This window comes from Ochotona princeps, chromosome 6 (assembly GCF_030435755.1).
Source record: "Ochotona princeps isolate mOchPri1 chromosome 6, mOchPri1.hap1, whole genome shotgun sequence".
NCBI lineage: Eukaryota > Metazoa > Chordata > Mammalia > Lagomorpha > Ochotonidae > Ochotona > Ochotona princeps.
In genome coordinates, this window is record NC_080837.1 from 44,249,555 (window position 1) to 44,274,568 (window position 25,014).

Here is a 25,014-nt window from a genome sequence, read left to right on the forward strand (position 1 = left end):
AGTGGATGGAAAAACTCTGGCTCTCCCCCTAGCTTTTTCAAATAAATAAATCTTTTTAAAATGCTAGCATTCTCCTTTATTAAAAATAAAAGATTAAACCTTTATAGAATATGATGCATAGCTAATGTGTCACACAAAGCACTTTGCCACTTTTAGAATGAGAATATTTACTACAGGCATGAGACAGCCCCCCATGCCGATACATTCTAACTATAAACTAAGTATATAACTGAAACAAAAACAATCACAACTTCAGAAAATATGATTTTACAGCTGAACAGTATTGATAATTAACAGCATTAATATCTACGGGCCTATATTTTGTTACTGTGGTCTATGGTTTGTTCCCTAAAGTTTGCACAGTGGGCTTTGTAGATTATATCCACAGTCATCAGCGATAATCCCTGAAATCCAACCTTGACCCACTGACCTGGCACCACTCCGTTAGTGGCAATGGCACTCATGGAGATAGCAGTCAGCATGGTCTGCAGGGAAAGGGAAAGGAGAAGACTGTCACTGTGTTTACACACTGCTGTGCTAGTTCCCACCTGCGGACTTCAGACTGGCTGTTTCAGGGAGAGCTGTGTGTCAAACCTAATGGCATGAAATGAGACGACGTGCTCCAGTTTACTGCGTTAGCCACCAATATCATCTGGAATATTCTGCTAAAATGCCCTAAATTGTAATCAGTAGGTTAATGTTCATTAAGAAAGGGAACCATGTGAGGCTTCAGATCACATAACTGTATTTTTAAAATATTACTGGGCTTAACAGAAAGCAGTGCAGACAGTGAGTAACTGATTAAATGACAGTTTACAAGCTACAGTGGTAGCTGGGGGAAAGGAAAAGCTGAACATAAGAGACATCACAGAGCTGAGATGCAAAAATTGGAGTTGAAACTATAGGATGAGCAAAAAGTATTAAGTGCAAAAGATCTACAAATAATAAGCAAGGCTTTGTTGTTATAAGGAAAAGGATAAGGAGCCTTCAAAACAACAAAAAAGTCAAAATAGACAGTCAATTCTCCTCTAGGTAGCTCTGCATTTTCATTCTCAGCATATATGGTATGTAGTACATCACACTCTCCAATACATTTTGCCACAGTTTTGATGCTCATGATCAACTGATCTGAATCTCAAATTCTTTGAAGGGACAACTTTATCTACTTTCAGTTGAAGTCTTGCTTCACAACTTCTAGTACCTAACATAGAAGATAGCAGACAGTGTATAATAGGCACTAAATAACTGGCAGTCCTTCAGATTCTGACATGAGAATTTCCCCTCTGTTGAGAATGAGTCCTTCCCATTCTTTGACAAATAGGTCAGTGCATGTGCTCTTGAGGATGCTTCAGCTCATCTCCCAGAGCCATGCAGCACTTACACAGCAGCAGCAGATAAGGACGATGGCAAAGGCCTGGAGAACGCCAGCTGTGCCCACAACCCACGTGAGGCGGAGGAAGAGGATCACTCCAAAAATATTTTGCAGACAAGGGAGGTAGACACCCATGAAAGTACCCATTTGGGGGGTCTGAAAACAAAGATGTTAACAAATTAAAAGTTATATAGTCAACCGTAAGAGACACTTTTATTCTTTTACATAAAAACTTGTACCCTTACTAACATATGAATCTCAAAGCAGAGACAACAATTTTAAGAAACATCTTCAGGCCTAGCGAGGTAACCTAAAGTCCTCACTTTGCATATGCTGGGATCCCATATGGGTGCTGAGTTGTATCCTGGCTGCTCCACTTCTCATCCAGCTCCCTGCGTGTGCTCTGGGAAAACAGTTGAGGATGGCCCAAAGTCTTGGGACCCTGCACCCATGTGGGACACCTGGAAGAGGCTCTTGGCTCCTGGCTTTGGATCGGCTCAGCTCCAGCCATTGCAGCCACTTAGGAAGTGAACCAGTCGATAAAAGATCTTTCTGTCTCTCCTTCTCTCTGTAAATATCACTTTCCAATAAAAATAAATAACCCTTAAAAAATCTTCAAAATCTCTAACTTACAGAGGTCTACCACCATACTTTAATTATGTTTGAACTTATACATCTTTATTTAAGCTGTATGCTTTTACAATACATAAGCATGTGGTCATAAATTAACTTTTAAGTGTGTCTCCAACAATTAAAAATTTTCTATTTTTCAAAGCTGTTAACATTTTCTTTTCACTTAGGAACAGTGTGACTTGATAGAAATCCTGCAGAATTTGGTGTAACACTTTCACAGTAGTTGGCAAGTAAAACACCCAACAAAATTAAAAATCCCAGGGATGTTCTATACCTTTCAAAGAGCTGAACCGCTTCCATTACACACTCTTTGATCTTTTCCTTTTGGGAAAAACTGGTACTTTCTCGTTGCAGACGCAGCACCTTCCTGACAGGTGGTGGAGGCGGGAAGTCGTGCAGCTCTCCTGTGGCAGGGCCTTCCCTCTCCTGGAATGCTCTTCTCCCGCACTCTTTCCCTCACATTAGTTCGGACTCTTCTCAAGGATCACCTCGTCCTGGCTTTGTCCAGTCTGTCCAGAGTGGCAACCCCCCTCCACCTGGCACCCTTGCCAGCAGGGAGTCTGTTTATTCTTCTTAAGTTTTGTTATAGCATTTACTAACACTTCATGCTATGTATTTTCAGCAAGAAGAGCCTAACAACCATTTCCTCCCATTAGAATTTAGGCTATTTGGCAGCCAGCATATTGTATATTCTCCCAAGTGACCAGAACAGCACCCAGCATACAGCAAGCATTTCAGTCATGGGACACGGCGTGATGCCCTGGGTTTGTAGACTGTTTTTATTTATCCTTGTCATTCTGAGGTCTCACCTTAGTGGGCTTCTTTTTCCCTTCAGTGATGTTTTCTGCTTCTTCATGCTCCTTTGCACCTTGGGTCAGATTGGTGTAATTGGCCATGCGATTGAGGAGAGAAGATACCTTTGGCCTGGTGTCCATTTCTTCCTACAAAGCCAAAAATATGGAAGAAGTGAGCTACACAAAATACTGAAAGCACCAAAATTACTTGTCTCCTACAAAACTGTATGGCAAAAGAGGAACTATTTCACTGGTTAAAAGTTTAAGAAAATTAATGACATTTTATACCTCTTCTACATTAAAAAAAATCACAATTAAGACAACAGAATCCATGCAACACATTTTAAAAAAGCCTAAGTTGTATGAGGCTGGCGCTGTGGCATAACGGTTTAAGCTACTGCTTGTGAAGCCAACACCAAGTATAAGCATCAACTGAGTCTCAACTGCTTCACTTCTGAACCAGCTCCCAGCTAATGCACCTGGGAAAGTACACGACAGCCCAATGCTTGGGCCCCTGTGCCCTTACGGGAGATCCAGACTGCAGTTCCAGGCTCCAGCTGCCTACTCGGCCTTTCAAATAAGTAGCACTTTTTTTTTAGTTAAATTTATGGTGTATACCTTTATACTTTTATATATACATAATGCAGAATACTTATATCAAGTGAATTACATCTCAATTTTTCTTATTTTTTTATTTTTTTTCTTCTCTTTTTTTTTATTAATTATTTTGCATTATGTGACAGTTTCATAGGCTCTGGGAATCCCCCCACCCCTCCCCACGCCCCTCCCCCCTGGTGGATTCCTCCACCTTGATGTAGTATTACAGTTCAAATTCAATCAAGATTCTTTCCTTGCAAACGTATACCAAGCATAGAGTCCAGCTACTTATTGTCCAGATGGGTTGAACAGTTTCTTGGGGAGACCATTTCTGGTCCGAAGTTAGAGCTGGTAGAATATCATCACAGTCAATTAAGAGTCCCAATATAACATCAACAGCAATTTGCAACATTATGGAATTGACATGGTTTTGAGTAACCAGTATGTAAAACAAAAAACAAAAAAAACAAAAAAAACAAACAAGTTCTTAACCACAACCTATGATTAGCTCCTTGACATTTCAATTTTAGTTTATATACAGGACCGGCTGCTATATACCTTAAAATGGCTATAAGGTACCATTCAGCTGTCTCGTGTCTATTTCATTTTAGTATTTAGCCATTTGTTGTGTTGAAGTATAATTTTGCTGATCTTGGCAGATTTTAGGATAATCTAGACTGCCTTGTAACTCTAACTAGACATTTGTCGACAATTAAGGTGCAGAACATTTTTTTTTGGGGGGGTGTGCAGGAAAATCCTCAACACCATGGTGAGGAGTGACTAATCTTTGTGTCCCACCCAGCGAGGCATGAGCCAATCCATGCCAGCTCTTTCCTGTCAGATTCCAAGCTCTACTTTTTGTTGTTTGTCTATTTATTTCAGGGTTTTTTTTAGTTTGTATGATTGTTTGTTTGCTATGAGGGGTTTTCGGAGCGATCCCGATGGTCATTGTGAGGGAGGAGTGCTCTACTCTGGAGTGCCCCCCTGCTCCACGCACGTGACCTCCTGTTAAGAGGTTGTCAGATCGCACCCGATTCCCCCCTCATGCATTGGTATAGTAGTTTTACTGTTGTTTAGTGCCACTTTGAGTCTGTTGTCTATGAATTACCAGATTTGATCTTGATTGGCTATATTGTACTTTTTCCTCACTCTTTTTATGGTCCTGAAAGACTTCCCTGCACTCCCTCCCCATCACGGATTAACATAGCGTATTGAGGGTATAGTAGGTTTTACAGTTTTTCAATGTAGATCTTAAGTATTCTGACATTAACTGTTGGTTTATAGATTATATCACATTATCTTATTGCATTGGATACAGGTTGTTAGAGATTGCACTAATATTACAATATACAGGTACTATCTTCCAAGTTGTTATCTTTTCATCTCAGATTAAGGCAAACATGCGGTATTTAGCCTTTTGGGATTGGTTCATTTCTCTTAGCATGATGGATTCCAGTCGGGCCCACTTGGCCACACAGAACTGCATTTCGTTTTTTTTAATAGCTGAGTAGTATTCCATTGAGTAGATGAACCATAGCTTTCTTATCCAGTCTTCTATTGATGGGCATTTTGGCTGCTTCCAGATTTTTGCGATTGTAGATTGTGCTGCTATGAACATAGGCGTGCATGTTGGTTTCTTGTGTAGGAGATGTTTTGGATATATCCCTAGGAGTGCTATTGCTGGATCATATGTTATGTTGATTTTTAGTTGTTTGAGTATTCGCCAAACTGATTCCCATAGAGGCTGTACAAGTCTGCAGTCCCACCAGCAGTGGAGAAGGGTTCCCTTTCCCCCACATCCTTGCCAGCAAGTGTTGGTGGTATTATGTATGTGTGCCATCCTTACTGGAGTTAGGTGGTACCTCATTGTTGTCTTCATTTGGATTTCCCTTATTGCCAGGGAACTTGAGCATTTTTTAATATGCTTGTTTTGCCATTTGGGTTTGTTCTTTTGTGAAATGTCTGCCCATTTCCTGTGCCCATTTCTTGAGTAGTTTGTTTGTTCTGGTGTTTTGGTTTCTCTGGAGCTCTTTGTATATTCTGGAGATCAGCCCTCTATCTCCTATGTAGTGTGCAAAGATCTTCTCCCATTCTGTAGGTTGTTTTTTTTACTTTGTTGATTGTTTCCCTAGCTGTACAGAAGCTTCTTAGTTCGATGAGGTCCCAATTGTTTATTTTGGTCTTGATTTCTACTGCTTTTGGAGTCCTTTTTAGGAAGTGTTGCAGTGTGTTTCCAACATTTTCTTCCAAAAGTTTGAAGGTTTCTGGATGTAGGTTTAGGTCTTTTATCCATTTAGATTTGATCTTAGTGTATGGTGAGAGATGTGGGTTTATCTTTTTGTTTCTGCAGGCTATCAACCAGTTGTCCCAACAGCATTTATTGAACAGACCTTCCCATTTGCTTGGACTGTTGTCTGTCTTTTTGTCAAAGATTAATTGACTGTATCTGTGCGGGTTTCCATCTGTTGTTTCTATTCTGTTCCACTGATCTTCCTCTCTATCTTTGTGCCAGTACCAGGCTGTTTTGATGACGACTGCCCTATAGTATGTCCATAGATCCGGTTCTGTGATTCCCCCTGTTAAGTTCCTGTTCTTCAGAGTGGTTCTGGCTATTCCTGGTTTTTTGTGTTTCCAGATGAATCTGTGTATCATTTTTTCCAGTTCAATGAAGAATGCTGTGGGTAATTTGATTGGGATTGCATTGAATGTATATATTGCTTTTGGTAGTATAGACATTTTGATGATATTAATTTTGCCTATCCAGGAGCATGGGATGTTGTTCCATGTTTTGAGGTCTTGTTCTATTTGTTTTTTGAGTGTTTTGTAATTTTCTTCATAAAGGTCTTCTACGCTTTTGGTTAAATTTATTCCCAGATATTTCATGCTTTTCTCTGTTATTTTGAATGGTAGCTTGTTGGTTAGATCTTCTTCCATCTTGCGGCTGTTTGCATACACTATGGCTGTTGATTTTTGTTCATTTATCTTGTATCCTGCCACTCTGCCAAATTCTCGTATGAGTTCTAGGAGTCTTTGTATTGAGTTTTTTGGTTCTTCTATGTAAAGAATCATGTCGCCTACGAATAGTGAAAGCTTGACTTCTTCATTTCCAATTTGGATTCCTTTGATTTCTTTGTCTTGTCTTATGGCTTCTGCAAGTACCTCTAGGACTATATTGAATAGCAGTGGTGATAGTGGGCAGCCTTGTCTTTTTTAAAAAATCTTTTAAAAAAAATTTAAAAAAAATTTTTTAACAAATAATTTTTTGTATGTATGTTTCTGAGACAGAATGACAGAGGGGAAGAAAGACAACTTTCATTTATTAGTTCACTTCCCAAATGCCTGAGAGAAAGGGCTGGGACTGGAGCTGGGCCAAAGCAGGAATCTCATTCTCGTGTGGCTGGCAGATATCCAAGTACCACAGCAATCACCTGCCACCTCCCAGGTGCATCACCAGGAAGCTGGAATGGAAGCAGAAGCTCAATCTGATCCCAAGCACTCTGACAACCCTGTCATAGGGCATTCCAAGCTGTAGCTTAACCCACGGCACCACAATACAAGTCCTTCAAACACCGTTTTTTCATGTGTGTTGTAACATCGTTCAAAATCTACTCTGCTAGCAAATTTCAAGTATAAATTAACCATAGTCACTGTGCTGCATAAAGAATGTAAAAACTGTATTCCTCCTGAGATCTTGCACCCTATGTCTAACATCCCTCCTCTGGTGCCAATCCGTTTACCCCATAATTCCCAATCTACTGGAAATAGGATCCTTAACTACAGTATCTGTCCCTTAGGACTTAGGAAAGGCTAGACTAAGCCAGTCATCTTTCAACTTTGGACTCAATCAAACTCTTACTACAGTAGTCAGGTAACAGATCCTCTCTATTATGCTAAACGAAATAATCCAGACACAACAAGACAAATACTCTGTTTTCACATCTGAATGTGGAAACTTTGGACCCAGCGTGATGGTTCAATTGGTTAATCCTCACCTCGTAAGCTCCAGGATCCCATATGGCACCAGATCCTATCCTGGCTGCTCCACTTCCCATCCAGCTCCCTGCTTATGACCTGGAAAAGCAGTACAGGAGGGCCCAAGTTCTTAGGACCCTGCACCCATCTGGGTGACCAAGAGGCTCCTATCTCTTGGCTTTGGATCAGCTCAGGTCATTGCAGTCACTTGAGGAACAAACCAGTGGATGGAAAATCTTTGTCTTTCTGTAAATATGCCTTCCCAATAAAAACTAATAAATAAATCTTTTTTAAAAATGTGGAGACTAAAAAAAGTTAAACTCACTAAGCTGAGAGTAGAATGGTGTTCATTAGAGGATGGGAGGAAGGGAAACGAGATAGCGTCAGGCACAGGGAAGGAATGTTTTTGAGACCAACTGCACAGCATGGAGACTATAGCTAACAATGTGCTGCACATCTCAAAATTGCTAAAAAAGTGAAACTGAAATGTCCTCCCTACAAAAATGGTAAATAAATAAGCAAACATTTAGCTTGATTTAATCATTACACAACATATCAATACATCTAAATATTACACTGTACTCCTGAAATATATACACATTATTTGCCAACTAAAAAAAGAAACAGATCTTCTTAATATGGCATCCTGCTTCCTATACTTTCTTTTTGTTTGTTTAGTTAATTTTAAGGTAAGTTACAGCTTTGCCCAAAGTAAGGTTGGAAAATATATTGCTTTGTACTTTGGAAGACTGTTCCAATGTAAACATTTAAATCATAGCTGAATTAGGTTACGCATACTTTAGAAGTCAACATGCTTCTTTGTTACCTCATAGAAATTTGATTTAATGCCTACTGAACATAACTAGGTTATACAGACAAAATTAACTAGACAAGTTATAGCAATAACTAAGTGGCTATCTTGAAATATCTGTTCCTAAGGTTCTAAAGCCTTCTCCCAAATATTACCTCAAAGAGTGCCAAGTTTTTATCAAAATATTCATCTCCTTCTTCATAATTGGAGTTATTGAGATAAGCATTTCGAGCTTTCTTATGCCCATCATCTAGAAAAAAAAGTAAAGTGTTAGTTTTTTATTCATACAAGAAGAAGCACAAGCACCAGGTAACTGCTTGTTAGCTCCGCTGTTACCAGAACTCACTGTTATGTGCACATCTTATCTAAGTGTGGCAGAACCCAGGCAGCACTACTTGCAGAACGTGGCCCAACAACTGTCTTAAGAAGTCAACACGGAGACACTATTCCCTCAGGATTCCAGCCCATTACCATCCTACTTTTCAGGTTTTCCAAATCTGGGATGAAAAACAGGTGTTTGAGCTTCCTATTCAATGTAAAATACGGTGCTAGGCATGGATTCTCTAGACTGTTGCTGCTGACCTGGCAGTAAAAGCTATCTGCCTCCAGGGCTGTTGAGCCTTTTGTAAATGACATCAGGGTTTCTAAGTATAATTTGTACACATGTGTTTATTTCAAACTTTTATTCACTTGAAAAGCAGAGATGGGGGGAGAAATGGAGGAACAGAGGGAGAGAAGAAGGGAATAGAAAGAGGGAAGGAGGGAAAAGAAGAGAAAGAGGAATCAAGATGGCAGAACAGGGTAAGGACACGTTTAAATGGACAGAGAAACATTTAATCAGGATGAAGCAGAGAGGACACATTTCAGAAAATAGGAGAGGACAGAACAACAGCAGAGAGGTACCTGGAGACTGTCAGACACGGGAAAGCAGCAGACACAATGGTGTGGTGTTGCAGTGACTGACACTCCAGTGGCATTCAGCTAATGATCAACTGAACTCCACCAGCAGCCAGAACTCCACCAGCAACCAGGTGGGAAGGGATTTTCATTGGGAGCTTGGGAGGTGAACCCAGACAAAGAACCGTCCATCCTGCTGGTCTGTTTGATTTGACAAGGAGCAGAGACAGAGCACCAGACCCCAGACAGGCAGTTTGAGAACAGGGTGGATTTCATAGCCTGGTCAGCCCCCAAGAGCCGAATTGGGTGCCATTTTGTGTAAGGAGGCAAAGGCAAGGGAAAGGACTGAGCATACGCTGAGCTGGGAGTGAACTCTGTCTCAGTGAATTGCACCAACGTGGCATTCTACAGGTTCCACCCAAGACAGGTCTGGGTAGCCCTCAGACCTGACAGCCAACAGATCAAAAACTCTAGTAAGGGCACGTTAGGTGCGATTCTGTACACTGTGGCAATAGCTTTAGGACTGCAGGGGACAACAGTGAACTGCACAAGTTCTGATCTCGCAAGAACTCACTGAGGTCTGTGGATAGCACTGGTCCCACTGGAAAATAATACCGACTGTGGCATCATACGGGTCAATATAGGTCCGTGTGGCACCCAGACCTAATGTCCAACAGGTTCCGGCAAGATCAGTGCCACCAACACCCTAGCAATATAGGACACCTGGTGTCTCCCTAATCCTGGGACCTGCTCCAACCGGAAGTGGGAGAAAGGTTGTACAGAGAACGGTGCAGCCTCAGCATGGTATCACAGGAGGTGGAGAGTGGTGAGCCAGGAGTTGGGGCTATGGAGTTCTTTGTGGAAATCTAACATAAGAACCCAGACCTGGAACTTACTGGAGGGACTGGCACAATTGGATGCAAGCAAAGAGTTGGGTAACAACTGCAATAAGCAAAATCAAACTGTAGACCTGTGGATGACACAGCTTAGAAACCTGCCCCAGGGAGAAGACTCTGCTAACCAGAAGTACAATGACCAACAGCAAAAGAAGAGACAAAGGCACAATCAATATTACTGAAAACTCCCCTACAAAGCAGCAGAACCCTATGCCAACCTCAGAGTTAACTGAGGAAGACATCCAGAAAACGGGGAACACAGAATTCATAAAACTCATTTTAAAGATTCTGATCAACAATGAGAAGCACATACAAGAGTTCAAAGAATTTAAGGAATATTTTACACAAGCAATAGCAGCAATAAAGCAAATCAAGACTGATATATCAGAAATTAAGAACCCAGTAGAGCAAATTAAAAGTACAGTGGAGAGTCGCCAAAATAGAATGAAGCAAGCAGCAGAAAGAATCTCAGAATTGGAAGGTATTTCCTGTCATCAGGGGAAAGCAAATAAGCTGGAAGCAGAGTTGGATCAGGCCCAAAAAAGTATTCAAGAATTGAAAGACACTATTAAGAGGCAAAAATAAGAGTTATGAGAGTCCCAGAAGGTGCAGAAAGAGAAACTGGTTTTACAAATATATTTAATGAAATAATAAAGGAAAATTTCCCTAATCTGGAGAAAGAATTGGGAAACAGGATCCAGGAGGGGCACAAACTCCTAACAGGCTTGATCAAAAGTGATCTTCACCAAGACACATGATCATCAAGCTCTCTTCAATTGAACATAAAAAAAGATCCTTAAATGTGCACGTGAAAAAAAAAATCAATTGACATATAAAGGAATGCCAATTAGGCTCACAGGAGATCTCTCACAGGAAACTCTACAGGCAAGAAGAGAATGGAGTGACACATTCCAGATTCTAAAAGAAAAAAACTGTCGGCTAGGATAGCATATGCAATAAAGCTTTCTTTTGTCTTTGAAAATGAAATAAAATTCTTGCACAGTAAAGAAAAGTCAAAGAATTTGCCTCTTCCAAACCTGCCCTACAAATGATACTTCAAGATGTTCTCTTGACAGAGAAGAGGAATAGCACCAAACAAAACCAAAGGCAAATGTGAAGAATATCCCAGTAAAATGACAACAGAAGACTAAACCAATGAACAACCCATTCCTACAATGACGGGACCAAAGTCCCACCCATACATATTAACCCTGAATGCAAATGGCTTAAGCTCAATCAAACGTCATAGCTTAGTAGATTGGATTAAAAAAACAAAACCCATCTATTTGTTGTCTAGAAGAGACACATTTAACCAACAAAAATCAGTGGAAACTATATCGCATGGGTTTTGATGTTTTCTGTTAGTTTCATCTCTTCAAAACACTTTTTTCTGATTAAATTCTTCAGTGACTCATAGATCATACAGTAGCATCATTTTCTGCAAGAAGGTTCTTGATTTTCATTTCTTCAGGTACACGTTAATCATTTAGTAGCATGTTATTTAACTTCATGGTATTGTTAATTTCTTTTTTCTTGATGTTGATTCTGTTTTGTGGCTTTTCATTTAAGGGGATGTATAGTAGCTGTGTAATGGAGACTGTCATATCTAGTAACATGTTATTTGACTTCATGGCATTGTAAATTTCTATTTTTCTTTCTATTGTTGATTTTGTATCATGACTTTTCATTTGAGGGGATTACAGTAGCTGTGAAATGGAGACTAACATATCCAGATGTGAGGATATAATGTAGTATGTATTTCTACTTATAGACAAAGATGGACTTACAATGAAACTGTTTACTAACTATATCTTGACAATAGGGTGCTGGACTCTCTGCCATTGTCCATGCCTGCAATGATGGACATATGACTGTGTATGAAGAACTACACTTTAGTAATGATATTGGAGTAACTAGGTGGAGGGGGGGATTTGGGGTTGGGATAAGAGAAATGTCAGGAGCCTATGGAACTGTATCATATAATGATAACAATAATAGTAATAACAATAAAAAAGGTTGGATAAAAAAATAATTAGAGAGGGCCCGGCGCCGTGGCCTAGCGGCTAAAGTCCTCGCCTTGAAAGCCCTGGGATCCCATATGGGCGCCGGTTCTAATCCTGGCAGCTCCACTTCCCATCCACCTCCCTGCTTGTGGCCTGGGAAAGCAGTTGAGGACGGCCCAAAGTTTTGGGACCCTGCACCCGCGTGGGAGACCCGGAAGAAGTTCCTGGTTCCTGGCATCGGATCGGCGCGCACCGGCCCGTTGCGGCTCACTTGGGGAGTGAAACATCGGATGGAAGATCTTCCTCTCTGTTTCTCCTCTCTGTATATCTGGCTTTCCCATAATAATAAAATCTTAAAAAAAAAAAAAAAGAAGAGGCATACAACAGTAATTTGGAATAACTCACTAAGAAGATTTTATGTTGGGTGCTTCCTTAACTTTGGTTCTTTATTGTTTAAAAGCAATATAATTACATAGTGTGGAAGGACATAAGACAAAATTAAAGTGTTATGAAATATCCAAAAATATTTTTAAAAACCAATGACCCTTTGGGCCCAGCATCATAGCGTAGTGGTTAAGGTCCTCGCCTTGCATGTGCAGGGATCCCATATGGTCGCCAGTTTTAATCCCGGCAGCCCTGCTTCCCATCCAGCTCCTGCTTGTGGCCTGAGAAAGCAGTTGAGGATGACCCAAAGCTTGGGACTCTGCACCGGCGTGGGAGACCCGGAAGAGCTCCTGGCTCCTGGCTTTGGATTGGCTCAGTCTAGCCGTTGCGGCCACTTGGGTAGTGAACCATCGGATGGAAGATCTTCCTCTCTGTCTCTCCTCCCCTCTGTATATCTGCGTTTCCAATAAAAATAAGTAAGTCTTTAAAAAAAAAACCAATTACCTTTTCTATGTTAAGGAAACACTTAATTCTGAAAATTAGTTCTGGAAAAAAAAAAAAAAGGAAAGAACTAGGTATTTTGCCTGTCTTGTGCAAAGTGAGCTTCTCCATAAACAAATACGACTAAGAAAAGATTTCATTACGACAAAATTATAGCTAAATAACAATAAATGGAATGATACAATTGAGGAAACAATTTAGAAAAATCAGGGCTGCTGTTGCTGCTTGAACTGCCTACATCTGGTTGGAGCACTGGCTGTTCTATTCGAAACCAGCCCCCTCTAATGCACATTCCAGGAGGAAACAGGTGACTGATCAAGTACCTTAATTCTCTGTCAAGCTGCCTTTCAATAAATAAAAAACCTAAGTAATATAAGCAAACTAATTAAAAAGAAACAAAAGAACCCAAAAAGTAACCGTCTGCAATCCCTAATGAAGTGATGAGTCTAAGCAATAGTCACCAGTGGCTGTTGACACTCACAGGCCGAAACCTGAGGTGGAATTACTTGTTGGTGGATCAGGTGATCCAGGGCCAACCCGAACGCCACAGAAGCAGGACAACACAATCTCCTACTATAATACAGTGAAAAGCATACATATAATCTATCAAGTCTTCATTTCCATTTTTTAATTTTCTTGAAAGCAGAGACAGACAGACATAAAGAGAAACATCCATCTTCTGGTTTGCTCAAGTACCCAACAATTAGGGCTAGGCCAGGCTGAAGCCAAAAACTGGGAACTCTTGCAGATGGGAGAGATCCAAACATACGAGCCATCACCTGCTGCCTTTCAAGGCACACATTAGCACGGAGCTGTAAGCAGAAGCAGAGCCAGGACCTGAACTCAGGTACTCTGATAAGGATGTGGGTGGGCATCCCAAGCAATGTCTTAACCCCTGCAACTAATGCCAGCTCCTCTGTAATGTATTCTTAACAAAAGAGTGGAAATTAATTGTAACCAGGCCTAGATTTTTGCCTGATCTGGCTTCGAATTAACACAGTCTCTGAGAGGCCGTGGCGATGGCTCAAGTAATTAGATGCCTGGTGCCTGTGCTGAAGACCTGCGATGAATTCTTGGTTCTGGTCTTTGATTAGAACCAATCACAGTTGCTGTGGACATCTGGGGAATGAATCCGCGGATGAGAGCTCTTGTTCTGCCTCAAGAACAAGTGAAAAAACAATTAAACTTAAGAGACATAGTCAATTGCAAAATGAGAATCTTCTTAGGATCTTCAGTTAAGCAACCCAAAAGCAAACACACTTTTGAAAAAAAATTGAACATATATATTGGTTAATTAATTTTCTTAAAGATAAAAGTAAAACCATACACTGTTTGAACTTTCTTTTATCTTTTTACTAGAGAGACATAACAAGATAGCGATCCAGGGGCAGGTAAACAGCAGGCTACTGTCGGCTGTGTCACTCCCCAGCTGCCCACGACAGCCTGCACTGGGCCAGGTTAAGGCTGGGAGCTGAGCTTTCCATGCAGGTCACTCAACTAGGTGGCAGGGACCCAAGTACTCTATGAGTCATCAAGTTCTGCCTTCCAGGGTACACATTAGCAAGAAACTGGAATTGACAGCAGGGTTGGGACTCAAACTCAGGGCACTTCAATTTGGGATGTGGGCATCCCAACTGGAGGCTAAATGTCTACCCCTGGAATTTTATTTCAAAATTATATATCAAGGGGCTGGTGCAGCTCAAGTGGCCAATCCTCCATCTACAAGTGCCAGCATCCCATATGGGCACCTGTTTGTATCCTGGCTGCTCCATATCTGATCCAGCCCCCTGCTTAAGGCTGGGGAAGGCAGTGGAGCATGGCCCAAGGCCGAGAGACCCTGGACCCATGTGGGAGACCTGCAAAAAGCTCCTAGCTCCTGGCTTCAGATCGGCTCAGTTCCTGCTACTGTGGCCATTTGGAGAGTGACCCAGTGGATGTAAGAACTTTCTGCTTCTCCCCCTGTAAATCTGTCTTAACAATAATTTTTAGGGCCCGGTGCCGTGGCCTAGCGGCTAAAGTCCTCGCCTTGAACGCCCCGGGATCCCATATGGGCGCCGGTTCTTATCCCGGCAGCTCCACTTCCCATCCAGATCCCTGCTGGTGGCCTGGGAAAGCAGTTGAGGACGGCCCAATGCATTGGGACCCTGCACCCATGTGGGAGACCCGGAAGAGGTTCCTGGTTCCTGGCATCGGATCGGCGCGCACCGGCCTGTTGCGGCTCACTTGGGGAGTGAATCATCGGATGGAAGATCTTCCTCTCTGTCTCTCCTCCTCTCTGTATATCTGGCTTTCCAATAATAATAAAATCTTTAAAAAAAAAACAATAATTTTTAAAAATTATGCAACAAATCTGGGAGTAGCGCCCTCAAGAACAGATTCAATACATTATTGGGCTGGTGCTGTGGCAGGCTAAGCCTCCCCCTGTGGCACCAGTATTCCCCATGGGCACTTGTTTAAGACCCAGCTGCTCCACTTTCCAATCCAGTTCCCTGCTAATGTATCTGGAAAGCAGAAAAGATGGCTCAAGTCCTTAGACCCCTGAACCCATGGCTGTAATTCTCCTGGCTCTGGACCAGCTCAGCTCTGGCCATTGAAGCCATGTAGGGAGTGAGCCAGCAGATGGAAGATTATCTGTCTTTCCCTCTTTATAACTCCCTTTCTAATACAAATAAATACTTTAAAAAAGCGTTACTGAAGCCAAGTGATGGGTTCATGCAGGTTCACTATGCTATTCTACTGTTCTGTATCTCTGAAATTTCCCACAACAAAAAGAAAAAAAAAAAAAAAAGAAGAAGAAGAAAGGAAACTGGGGCTAGAGTTGTGGTGCAGCACATTAAGCTGCTTCCTGTGATGCCAACATTCCACATGAGTCCTGGCTGCTCCACTCTGACCCAGCTCCCTGCTGATATGCTACTACATGTACCAAGTGTTTTGGCCCCTGCTGCCCATATGGGAGACCTGGATGGAGCTCTCGGGTCTTGGCTTTCAGCCTGGCTCAGATTCAACTGTTGTGGCCCTTGGGGAAATCAATCAGTAGACAGAAGATCCCTTTCTCTCTCCTCTTTGTGTAACTCCACCTTTCAAATAAATATTAGAGAAAGGAAAATCTCTTATTTTGCTCTGATGGTTCCAGAAAATTATGAAGAGTGCCACAGCTTAAAAACTATTATCACAGGAGTCAGTACTATGGCATAATGGGTAAAAACACCCCCTGCAGCGTTAGTATCCTGTATGGGCTCCAATTCAAGTCCCAGCTGCTCCTAACCCAACTTCCTGCTAGCCCACTTGGGAAAGCAGCAAAAGAAGGTCAAGTGCTAAGGTCCCTGTACTCATGACAGTCTTAACCATCAAGTTAAGTCTATCAACCTTATTAATGGATACATTTGCAAAGAATTCTGCCAATTTTTATATTTACTTATTTTAAAGGCAGTTAGGAAGGGAGGGAGGGACAGAGATCTTTCATTCACTAGTTCACTCCTCACGTGACCATGATGGACAGGGCTGGACTAGGCTGAAGCCAGGAGACTGAAAAATCGGTCAATGTCTTCCATGTCTCCCATGTGAGTGCATGATCTCAAGGGCTTGCACCATCTTCTGCTGCTTTCCTAGATGCATTAGCAGAGAGCTGGATCAGAAGTGGAGCAACTGGGTCTCAAACAGGCATCCATATGGGATGCCAGAGTTATGGACCATGGCTTAAATTGCAGTGCCACAAAACTGGCCCCAGATGTTTAAATTGATATTTCAATGTTAATGGTTGACGAATTAAGGGTGGAGAGTTGATTTAATTATGGAGTCCAAGAAGTGGAGTGGTGGAGGTCCTTGGGTCACTGGGTGTGCCCTCAGAGGGTGATTCTTGAGAAGGGCCTGGCTTATTACTGGAGTTTAAAGGCTCACTCTGGTTCCTGGCACGTGATGTGGTCACCCCTCCACCCCTAGTACTCACATGACTGACTAGCTTCCACATACACTTGATTATGGATTATCTGACCCAAACTGAACCTTTTAAACAGTAAGCTGAAATAAACGTTTTTCTCTCCTAGGAAACTCCTTTTGGATGTTTAGTAAAAGTAACAAAAAGCAGATTAATACAAGCTCCAACATATCTTTTACAGTGTTGGCCAGAAGTCTATCCTGATTCATCCTGCTGCCTTCATCCAAGTCATTTGTTAGCACCTTCAGATGCCTAGTTCCCAGCTGTTTTGGGCCCAGCTTTCATTTCTTTGCTTGTGTAATATTTTGAGGGGAGAATAATGTCCCTGGAGACTGACTGTATCGTTTGAGACAGTATGCTACAACTGTCCTTTTCAAGGTCAGCTTGTGGTGGTGTTTTGGGATGGAAGAGCTCGATAGAGTTTTCCATAAATCATAAGCACAGTTACGACGAGTCATGGCTTTCTAGGCAAGGAACAAAAATCTCAATAGGCTTGGCTGTACTGAAAGGCATGAAATTAATAGCACATGGAAAGGCTTAGAACGGTTCTCAGCCTAAATCTCTTTGTGAGAAACTGTGTTTTGGAAAAGTACAGCCTTCAGAAGTCTGGGTCACTACTATAACCCGGCAAACAGCAGAGGAAGTGGTGCCTCTGAGGTGTCTAGATAGCAAATAATCTTTACTCTATGGGAGCTAAGAACCAAATCCATTTTCCAGGGCTCTTTCAGAATTATCTAGAATCTTAAGACTATTCCTTGGAGGATACCTACTCAGATTGGCTTTAGTTATCTAAGTTTTGAATCATTAGCCTATCCAAAACATGCTGGCATTTCTGGGAAACTTACTGGTATTTCACTGCATAATTCAAATGAAAGTGGTAGGAGAAACACTGGTTCTACTCAGGAGCTTGGATTTCTGCTTTTTGTAATTTGTTTACACATCACTGCTAACAGAATAATGGTACACCAAATTTTCCTCTTCATCAATGTTTTATTGTTGTGATGCTGTTATACCTATAATAATGCTTTTGAAGGTTACTATTTATATATTTGGGGTCCAAGATAAAATTCTCCTTTATCCTCTTGATCTTTCCAGCTAGTCTTTGCTAGTATGCAGTAGGCAGAAGACTATGTTATCTTGAGATGTTAGCAACTACTGTTAATACCTAGCTTCTTTGATTTATGAAAAGTAACACAATGGAGATATTCTCAGTCTATTATTCTTTTTTTTTAAAAGATCTATTTATTCTATTACAAACTCAGATATACAGAGAGGAGGAGAGACAGAGAGGGAGATCTTCTGTCCCATGATTCACTCCCCAAGTGAGCCGTAAAGGCCGGTGCGCGCCGATCCGATGCCAGGAACCAGGAACCTCTTCCGGGTCTCCCACACGGGTGCAGGGTTCCAAAGAATTGGGCTGTCCTTGACTGCTTTCCCAGGCCACAAGCAGGGAGCTGGATGGGAAGTGGAGCTGCCGGGATTAGAACCGGCGTCCATATGGGATCCCGAGGCGTTCAAGGCAAGGACTTGAGCCGCTAGGCCACGCCGCCGGACCCAGTCTATTATTCTTTATTAGCTGCATACCTCTATAAAGAGATACTCCTTTTAACCAACTGTGTGGATACCCAGTGCTACAGTTAAAGGCACAATAAATATTTCACTATTTTCTGTTACTTCTCAGAACAACAAATCAGTTCATTACAACACTCCAAAGGTAACCTATCAGATTTTTAAGCATCATTATAAACTCATGAATTTAAACACTGGGCATATTTCAATTCCAGTGTTACTTCTACACCTTCCAAGATAAGAAAGAGGCTGGCAGTGCGGTGTACAGACTAAACTGTTGCCCACTATGCCAGCATCCTGTATGAGTGCTGCTTTGAGGACCAGCTGCTCTACTTCTGATCCAGCTTCCTTGATAATGTGCCTGAAAAAGCAGTGTGAAGATGGCCCCAATGCATGGGCCACTGCACCCACGTGGCAGACTCAGACTTCAGCACAGCCCAGTCCTATCCACCTGCAGAATGAAGCAGTGGATGGAGATATTCTCCTCCCCTCTCTCTCTGCATGAAGTCGGACTTTCAAAAATAAGTAAATCTAAAAATAAATTATGTTACTCCTTTAAAATGTTAATACAGTGAGTTATGTTAATTCCACAATTAAGTAAATTATGTATTTCTAGCAGAAAGCAATTTGGTGATAATTATTTTTAAAAATACATTGCTTGGGTCTGGTACAATAACCTAGTGGCTAAAGTCCTCAGCTTGCAGGCACCCAGGAACCCATATGGGTACAGGTTCTAATCCTGGTGACCCTGCTTCCCATCCAGCTCTCTGCTTTCGGCCTGGGAATGCAGTTGAGGATGGCCCAAAGCCTTGGGATCCTGCACCCACATGGGAGACCTGGAGGAAGTTCCTGGCTCCTGGCTTCGGACAGGCTCAGCTCTGGCCGTTGAGGCTGCCTGAGGAATGAATCAATGGACGAAAGATCTTCCTGTCTGTCTCTTATCCTCTCTGTATATCTGACTTTGTAATAAAAATGAATAAATCTTTTTTAAAAATGGCCTGGACTTTTCTCAATGTCATTGTTAGAAATCTGATGCCACTGGTTCGGTATCAATGTTCTGAATGCCTCAGACTGAGGCAATACTGAGTTAGCTTTCTATTCCTTATGACTGCAGAAGATGAATTTTTTCCTTCAACATTTTGTAGAATTTCATGTAAAAATATCAACACCCACTACTTGCCTGATGGATTCCACAAAATTTAAAATTAAAATTATACACAAACACATACACAGGAAAGTTTCATAAACTTTAAGTGTACAGCTTGGCTCACTGTAATGGCAGTTTTACCCTCCCCTATATCTCCCCAGCTTGACCCTGAGTTTTCCAAGAGACTGGATCAGCCAGTGGGAACAGTAGATGCATTGAAATAACTGTACCCTGTTGACAGGGAAAACACTGAGCAGGTCTGGAGGATGCTATTATAAATTAAATTCAGCAGGGAAGGTAATTGAGCCAGTTTTTTACCTACTAGGCCAAATTACTCTAAACCAAGAGCTCAGAAAAAGTTTACTTAAGCTAACATTGCCGTCTCTAAGAAGCTATGTTTTGAAATATAACCCAAATCATCCTTCACTATTTTAGAAACTCAACTTTCTTTCAATAAACTGGTCTTTCAAAAAAATTTGAAGCTGTGGTTGAAACTTAGGACAGGACACAGAAAACATGATCACTCTTCAGGGAATCAGAGAACAAAATATACAATCTGACCGGATAAATGCAGAACAAAGAATTAGGGTAGCAGGATGGACTCACCCAAGAAACTGAACACAAGACCGTGGGCAAACCTTAGGTTTATTAAAACTGAATGCAGCTGTGTATTGCCAAATGAGATGAAGTTCTGCAGTGCTGCCCTATGAACACTTTGAGGATCTGGGGTAATACTAACAAACTTTTCTTTCATGATCGTATACCTATTCATCTGGCCTACGGTTCTGGTGTCTTTTACTACAGAGAATTAACGGGGAACAAAATTCAGCATGGTAACACAAAGTTGTATGAACTCCTCCCCATCTAAATCCATTGTGGATGTGATTCTGGCCAGAAAATCAACAACTCATACTTCTCCATAAGGTATTGTATCAGAGACAGAAACAATACTAGAAAAGATGTACTCTTCATGGAATGACAAAAATCTTTGGATGAAATCTTACCCATTCCTGACACAAACATGACATTTTTACATAGATTAGACTAAATTTGGAACACTATAAGCAAACTATTCAAAAAAACAGACAACAGGGACAGCCCCAAAACCACGAGGCTAGGACCCTGATGATCAGATTTCTATGTTTATGCCAAGCCATTTACGTAACAAGTCTGAGTTTAGGTGTCAGGTACTGTTCAAAACAAAAACTGATTCAAAGGAATGAGAGCTCACGTCTCAACTCCAAGACTCTCCTGGGTCCCTAACACAGAAAGAAAAAAAGAAACAAACAAACAAGAGGACCAAGTATCTCAGTTTCTGCAACTAACTCCCTGAAGCTTTCATACGCCGACAAGTCCTATCAGGTACTTTTCCTACTATGGAATTTTTGATAGCTTGCATTTTTCATGTTTGCTTTGTACATATGCAAGCAGCTAAGAATTCAGCAATGTACAAAGCAAAAGACACGTCCACATATAATGGCTGTTCATGTTAAAATATACAAAATGTTGTAATTAAAGAGGTATAAATAAGAACTAGAGATGACATTTTCACTTACTAGTAAAATTAAGAATATTAAGATTGACAGTACTGATAGGTTAGGAAACAAGATGCCTGAATAGGGAAAAGCAGTGTTATTTCTGACCATGGAAGATACCAGAGCAGCGGAGGATTTGCATTCCCAGGAACAGTTAGAACGCAGTTTACAATGGAGGGCACACACAAAGAAGAGACTCAGTGGAGCAGTGGGGACAGCACAATCATGCAGCAGCTAGGGACCATCGGTGACTCTCACAGCTGCTGGCTACTGGGACATCACCTTCGTGGAGCAAGGTGAGTGGAGCCTGTGGCAACTCACATGCCACCAGTGATACTGCATTACGGAGCAGCTTAGAGTCCATGCTGTCTTTGAGCAGCAGGGTGTCCATCTAGCCCTGTGAAGAGAGTGCACACTGCTCCCCTTTCTCTCTTCACTAAGGTGCTCGGCAACGAGAAGGGAGCAGGGCCATCTTAACAAGGTGAGTGAAGGCTACCATGGTCTGCAAGTCGGGGAACTTTGTCAGAGGGATAAATCCATAGTCCCCACTGACTTCAAGTCGGGAGAGTCGAATGGGAAGGGATGGGTGCCAACTTAGGTCTGTGAAGCAAGGGCATGTTGTCCTCCTTCCCTCACCCTGCCAAGGAGCTGGGCTCAGCTGGCTGCAGTGGAGCACTGACAAACATCTGCCAGGTTGGCAGCTGGCTCTGTCTATAGATGTGGAGCCTCGCACACAGAGAACAGATCCCCTGCCCCCTGGGCCTGTGACAGCCCTGCACCTTTTGACTGGGAATCCTGTGACTGTGTTTTTGGGCGATCACTGGGGCTGGCTCCAGAGGCTCAGAGTTCCCTGAGTGCTGGGAGGACAATCTCAGAAGGTTTTGTGCTCACACTGCAAAGTGCAGCTCAAGTGCTTGTGTGGGTGGTGTGTGCTGTGTTCACCTTGGCAGAGGGGGTGGGGCTGAGAACACCCTGGCGAGTACAGTCATATGATGTTAGAGGAGACCAACCATGCTCAACTTGGGTGTTACTTGGACACGTGCCCTACCTTTGAGCACTGGCCCAGTTCCCCAACCCCACCCAATACACAGCTCTAGATATCTGCTGAAAGAGCAGATACTCCACCAATCCACACAAAGCACATTATAAAGAACAAAGTTCTCAGAGAAGAAAACGAGCAAGTGTTTCCACAGATGCTTAAAAATAAATGCAGAAATACAAGAAAGAAACATGAACAATGAAAATATGACTCACAAAGGAACACTACAACACCTCAACATTGGAATGTGAAAGCAAAGAGAGTAATGAGGCTCCTGAAAAGGAATTCAAAAGCATGTAAGATAAAAGACACAGTGAAGAAAACATATAAGTTAAAGAAACAGATACATGATGTGGGTGAGAAATTATACCAGAAGATAGAAATATTGACAAATGAAACTTAAATATTAGAAATCAAGAATTCAATATTTCAAATTAAAACATAGCATAGAAAGCCTTAACCACAGACCTGGTGAGCCAGAAGAAGGAATTTTCAATCTAAAAGACAAATCTTTGGAAAGAACTCAAACAGAAAAAGAAAAAAAGAAAATTTAAAAAACTAAAATTAGTGTTTTGAGACTAACGGGATCCTATCAAACAATCAAATGGCTTAGGAGCTCCTGAAGATACAGAAAGCCAGAAAGGTTTAGAAGACTTATTCAGTGAAATAACAACAGAAAATTTCCCTAATTTGGAGAAAGACACGGACATACAATTACAGGAAACACACAGAATTCCTAATAAACATGATCAGGAGAGATCTCCACCATGACACATTTCACTCAAATGTCAAAAGGAAAACAAAGATCCTATAATGTGCATGAGTACCAGATTACCTTCTGAATATCTCCAATTAAGACCAACAGCTGATGTCTCATCAGAAACCCTACAAGTTAGGAGAGAATGGAGACGCATAATCAAAGCCCTAAAAGAAAAACGCTGTCAATCCAGAATACTGCACCCAGCAAAGCTCTCATTTATAAATGAAGGTGAAGGGCCCGACACAGTGGCTCAATTTGCTAATCCTCCCCTTGCAAGTATCAGGATCCTATATAGGCAATGGTTCATGTCCTGGCTGCTCCACTTCCCATCCAGCTCCCTGCTGATGGACAAGAAAAGCAGTGGAGGATGGCCAAAGTCTCGGAACACTATACCTGTGTGGGAGACCTCCTGGCTCAGACCAGATCGGTTCCAGCCACTGTGGCCATCTGGAGAGTGAACCAACCTTGGGACCCTGCACTCACATGGGAGACCTGTAAGAAGCTCTTGGCTCCTGGTTTCAGATCGGATTGGCTCAGCTCTGGCCATTGTGGCCATTTAGGGAATGAACAAGTGGATGGAAGATCTTCCTGTCTTTCCTTTCTGTAAATATGCCTTTTCAATAAAAATAATTAAAAAATAAATGGAGGTAAAATAAAAACCCTCCAAGAAATGTTCACCACTTGTTCAGCTGTACAAATGATTTGTAAATATGTGCCACACACAGAAACAGAATGATAGTCATCATTATGAAAAAATATAAAGGCATAAAATCTAGTGATAGCACAAAGGAAATGCAAACAATAGGAATATTTATGGGGAAATGCTATGATAGAGTTGGCATTTATTAACAATAACCATGAGGGCAATGGACCTAAATTCTCCAATTAGAATATACACACTGATAGAACAGACGAGACAACAAGATCCATCTATTTTCTGCCTATAAGAAATCTACATTACTAACAATGATGCACATAGGTTGAAAATAAAAGGATTGAAAAAATATTCCATGATAGCAGGAAAAATTAGCAGGTATATTCATCCTAGTGATCAGACAAAACAGACTTTAACACAAAAAGCTGTTAAGACGTAAAGGAAGGTACTATGTAATGATTAAAGGATCAATTCAAAAGGAGGATGTGACTACAGCAAAGGTACATGTACCCAAGGCCAAGGCAACTGGCTATTCAGAACAAGTGTTAATGGATTTAAAGGGAGACATAAACTTCAACACAACAGTAATGGGAGACTTCAATACCCACTTTGATCAATGGACATATTTACTAGACAATTAACAAAGAAACAATGGAATTAACCCTCTCTATGGACCAAATGGATCTGATATCTACAGAACATTTCATTTCACAGTTGTGGAAAACATTCTTTTTGGTACTGCATGGAACTTTCTCCAGAATAAACACAACATATGCTAGGTCAAAAAAGCAGTGTTAAGGGGAAAGTTTACTGCAATTTGTGTCTACATTAAGGAATTAGAAAGTCACCAAATAAGTGATCTATTAACACATCTCAAAGATCTAGAAAACAAGAAGAAACAAGAAAAATCAGAAAATAAATGGGGCCCGGCGCCGTGGCCTAGCGGCTAAAGTCCTCGCCTTGAATGCCCTGGGATCCCATATGGGCGCCGGTTCTAATCCTGGCAGCTCCACTTCCCATCCAGATCCCTGCTGGTGGCCTGGGAAAGCAGTTGAGGACAGCCCAATGCTTTGGGACCCTGCACCCGTGTGGGAGACCCGGAAGAGGTTCCTGGTTCCCAGCTTCGGATCGGCGCGCACCGGCCCGTTGCAGCTCACTTGGGGAGTGAAACATCGGATGGAAGATCTTCCTCTGTCTCTCCTCCTCTCTGTATATCTGACTTTGTAATAAAAAAAAAAATAAATCTTAAAAAAAAAAGAAAATAAATGAAATCAGACTTTAAAAATGATACAAACGATGAGTAAAATAAACAGCCTTTTTTTATTAAAGAAAAAAAATTGGTAATCATTGGCCAAAGTAACAAAAAAAAAAAAAAGGCCCAAATTAATGAAATCAGAAACAGGAACTGATACAGTGAATACAACAAAAACAAAAAGAATCATCGGTAATTACTACAAATAGAATGGGAAATCAAGAAGAACTGGACAGATATCTTAACAAAATCGAGGCACAAAG

At 41.5% G+C, this 25,014-nt stretch overlaps 1 protein-coding gene across 3 annotated transcripts in view; it reads right to left on the reverse strand.

Annotated features, from left to right (window-relative positions):
- The window catches only part of SLC12A6 (solute carrier family 12 member 6), a 109,120-nt gene that overhangs the window by 25,186 nt on the left and 58,920 nt on the right, over positions 1–25,014 (reverse strand). For all 3 annotated transcript variants that reach the window (XM_004578210.4, XM_058666123.1, XM_058666124.1), the window contains 4 exons: positions 8,335–8,429; positions 2,815–2,946; positions 1,382–1,528; positions 431–485 (listed from right to left, as the gene is read on the reverse strand). In XM_004578210.4, the coding sequence (XP_004578267.1) occupies positions 431–485; positions 1,382–1,528; positions 2,815–2,946; positions 8,335–8,429 (429 nt within the window). The remainder of the gene's footprint in view (positions 1–430; positions 486–1,381; positions 1,529–2,814; positions 2,947–8,334; positions 8,430–25,014) is intronic.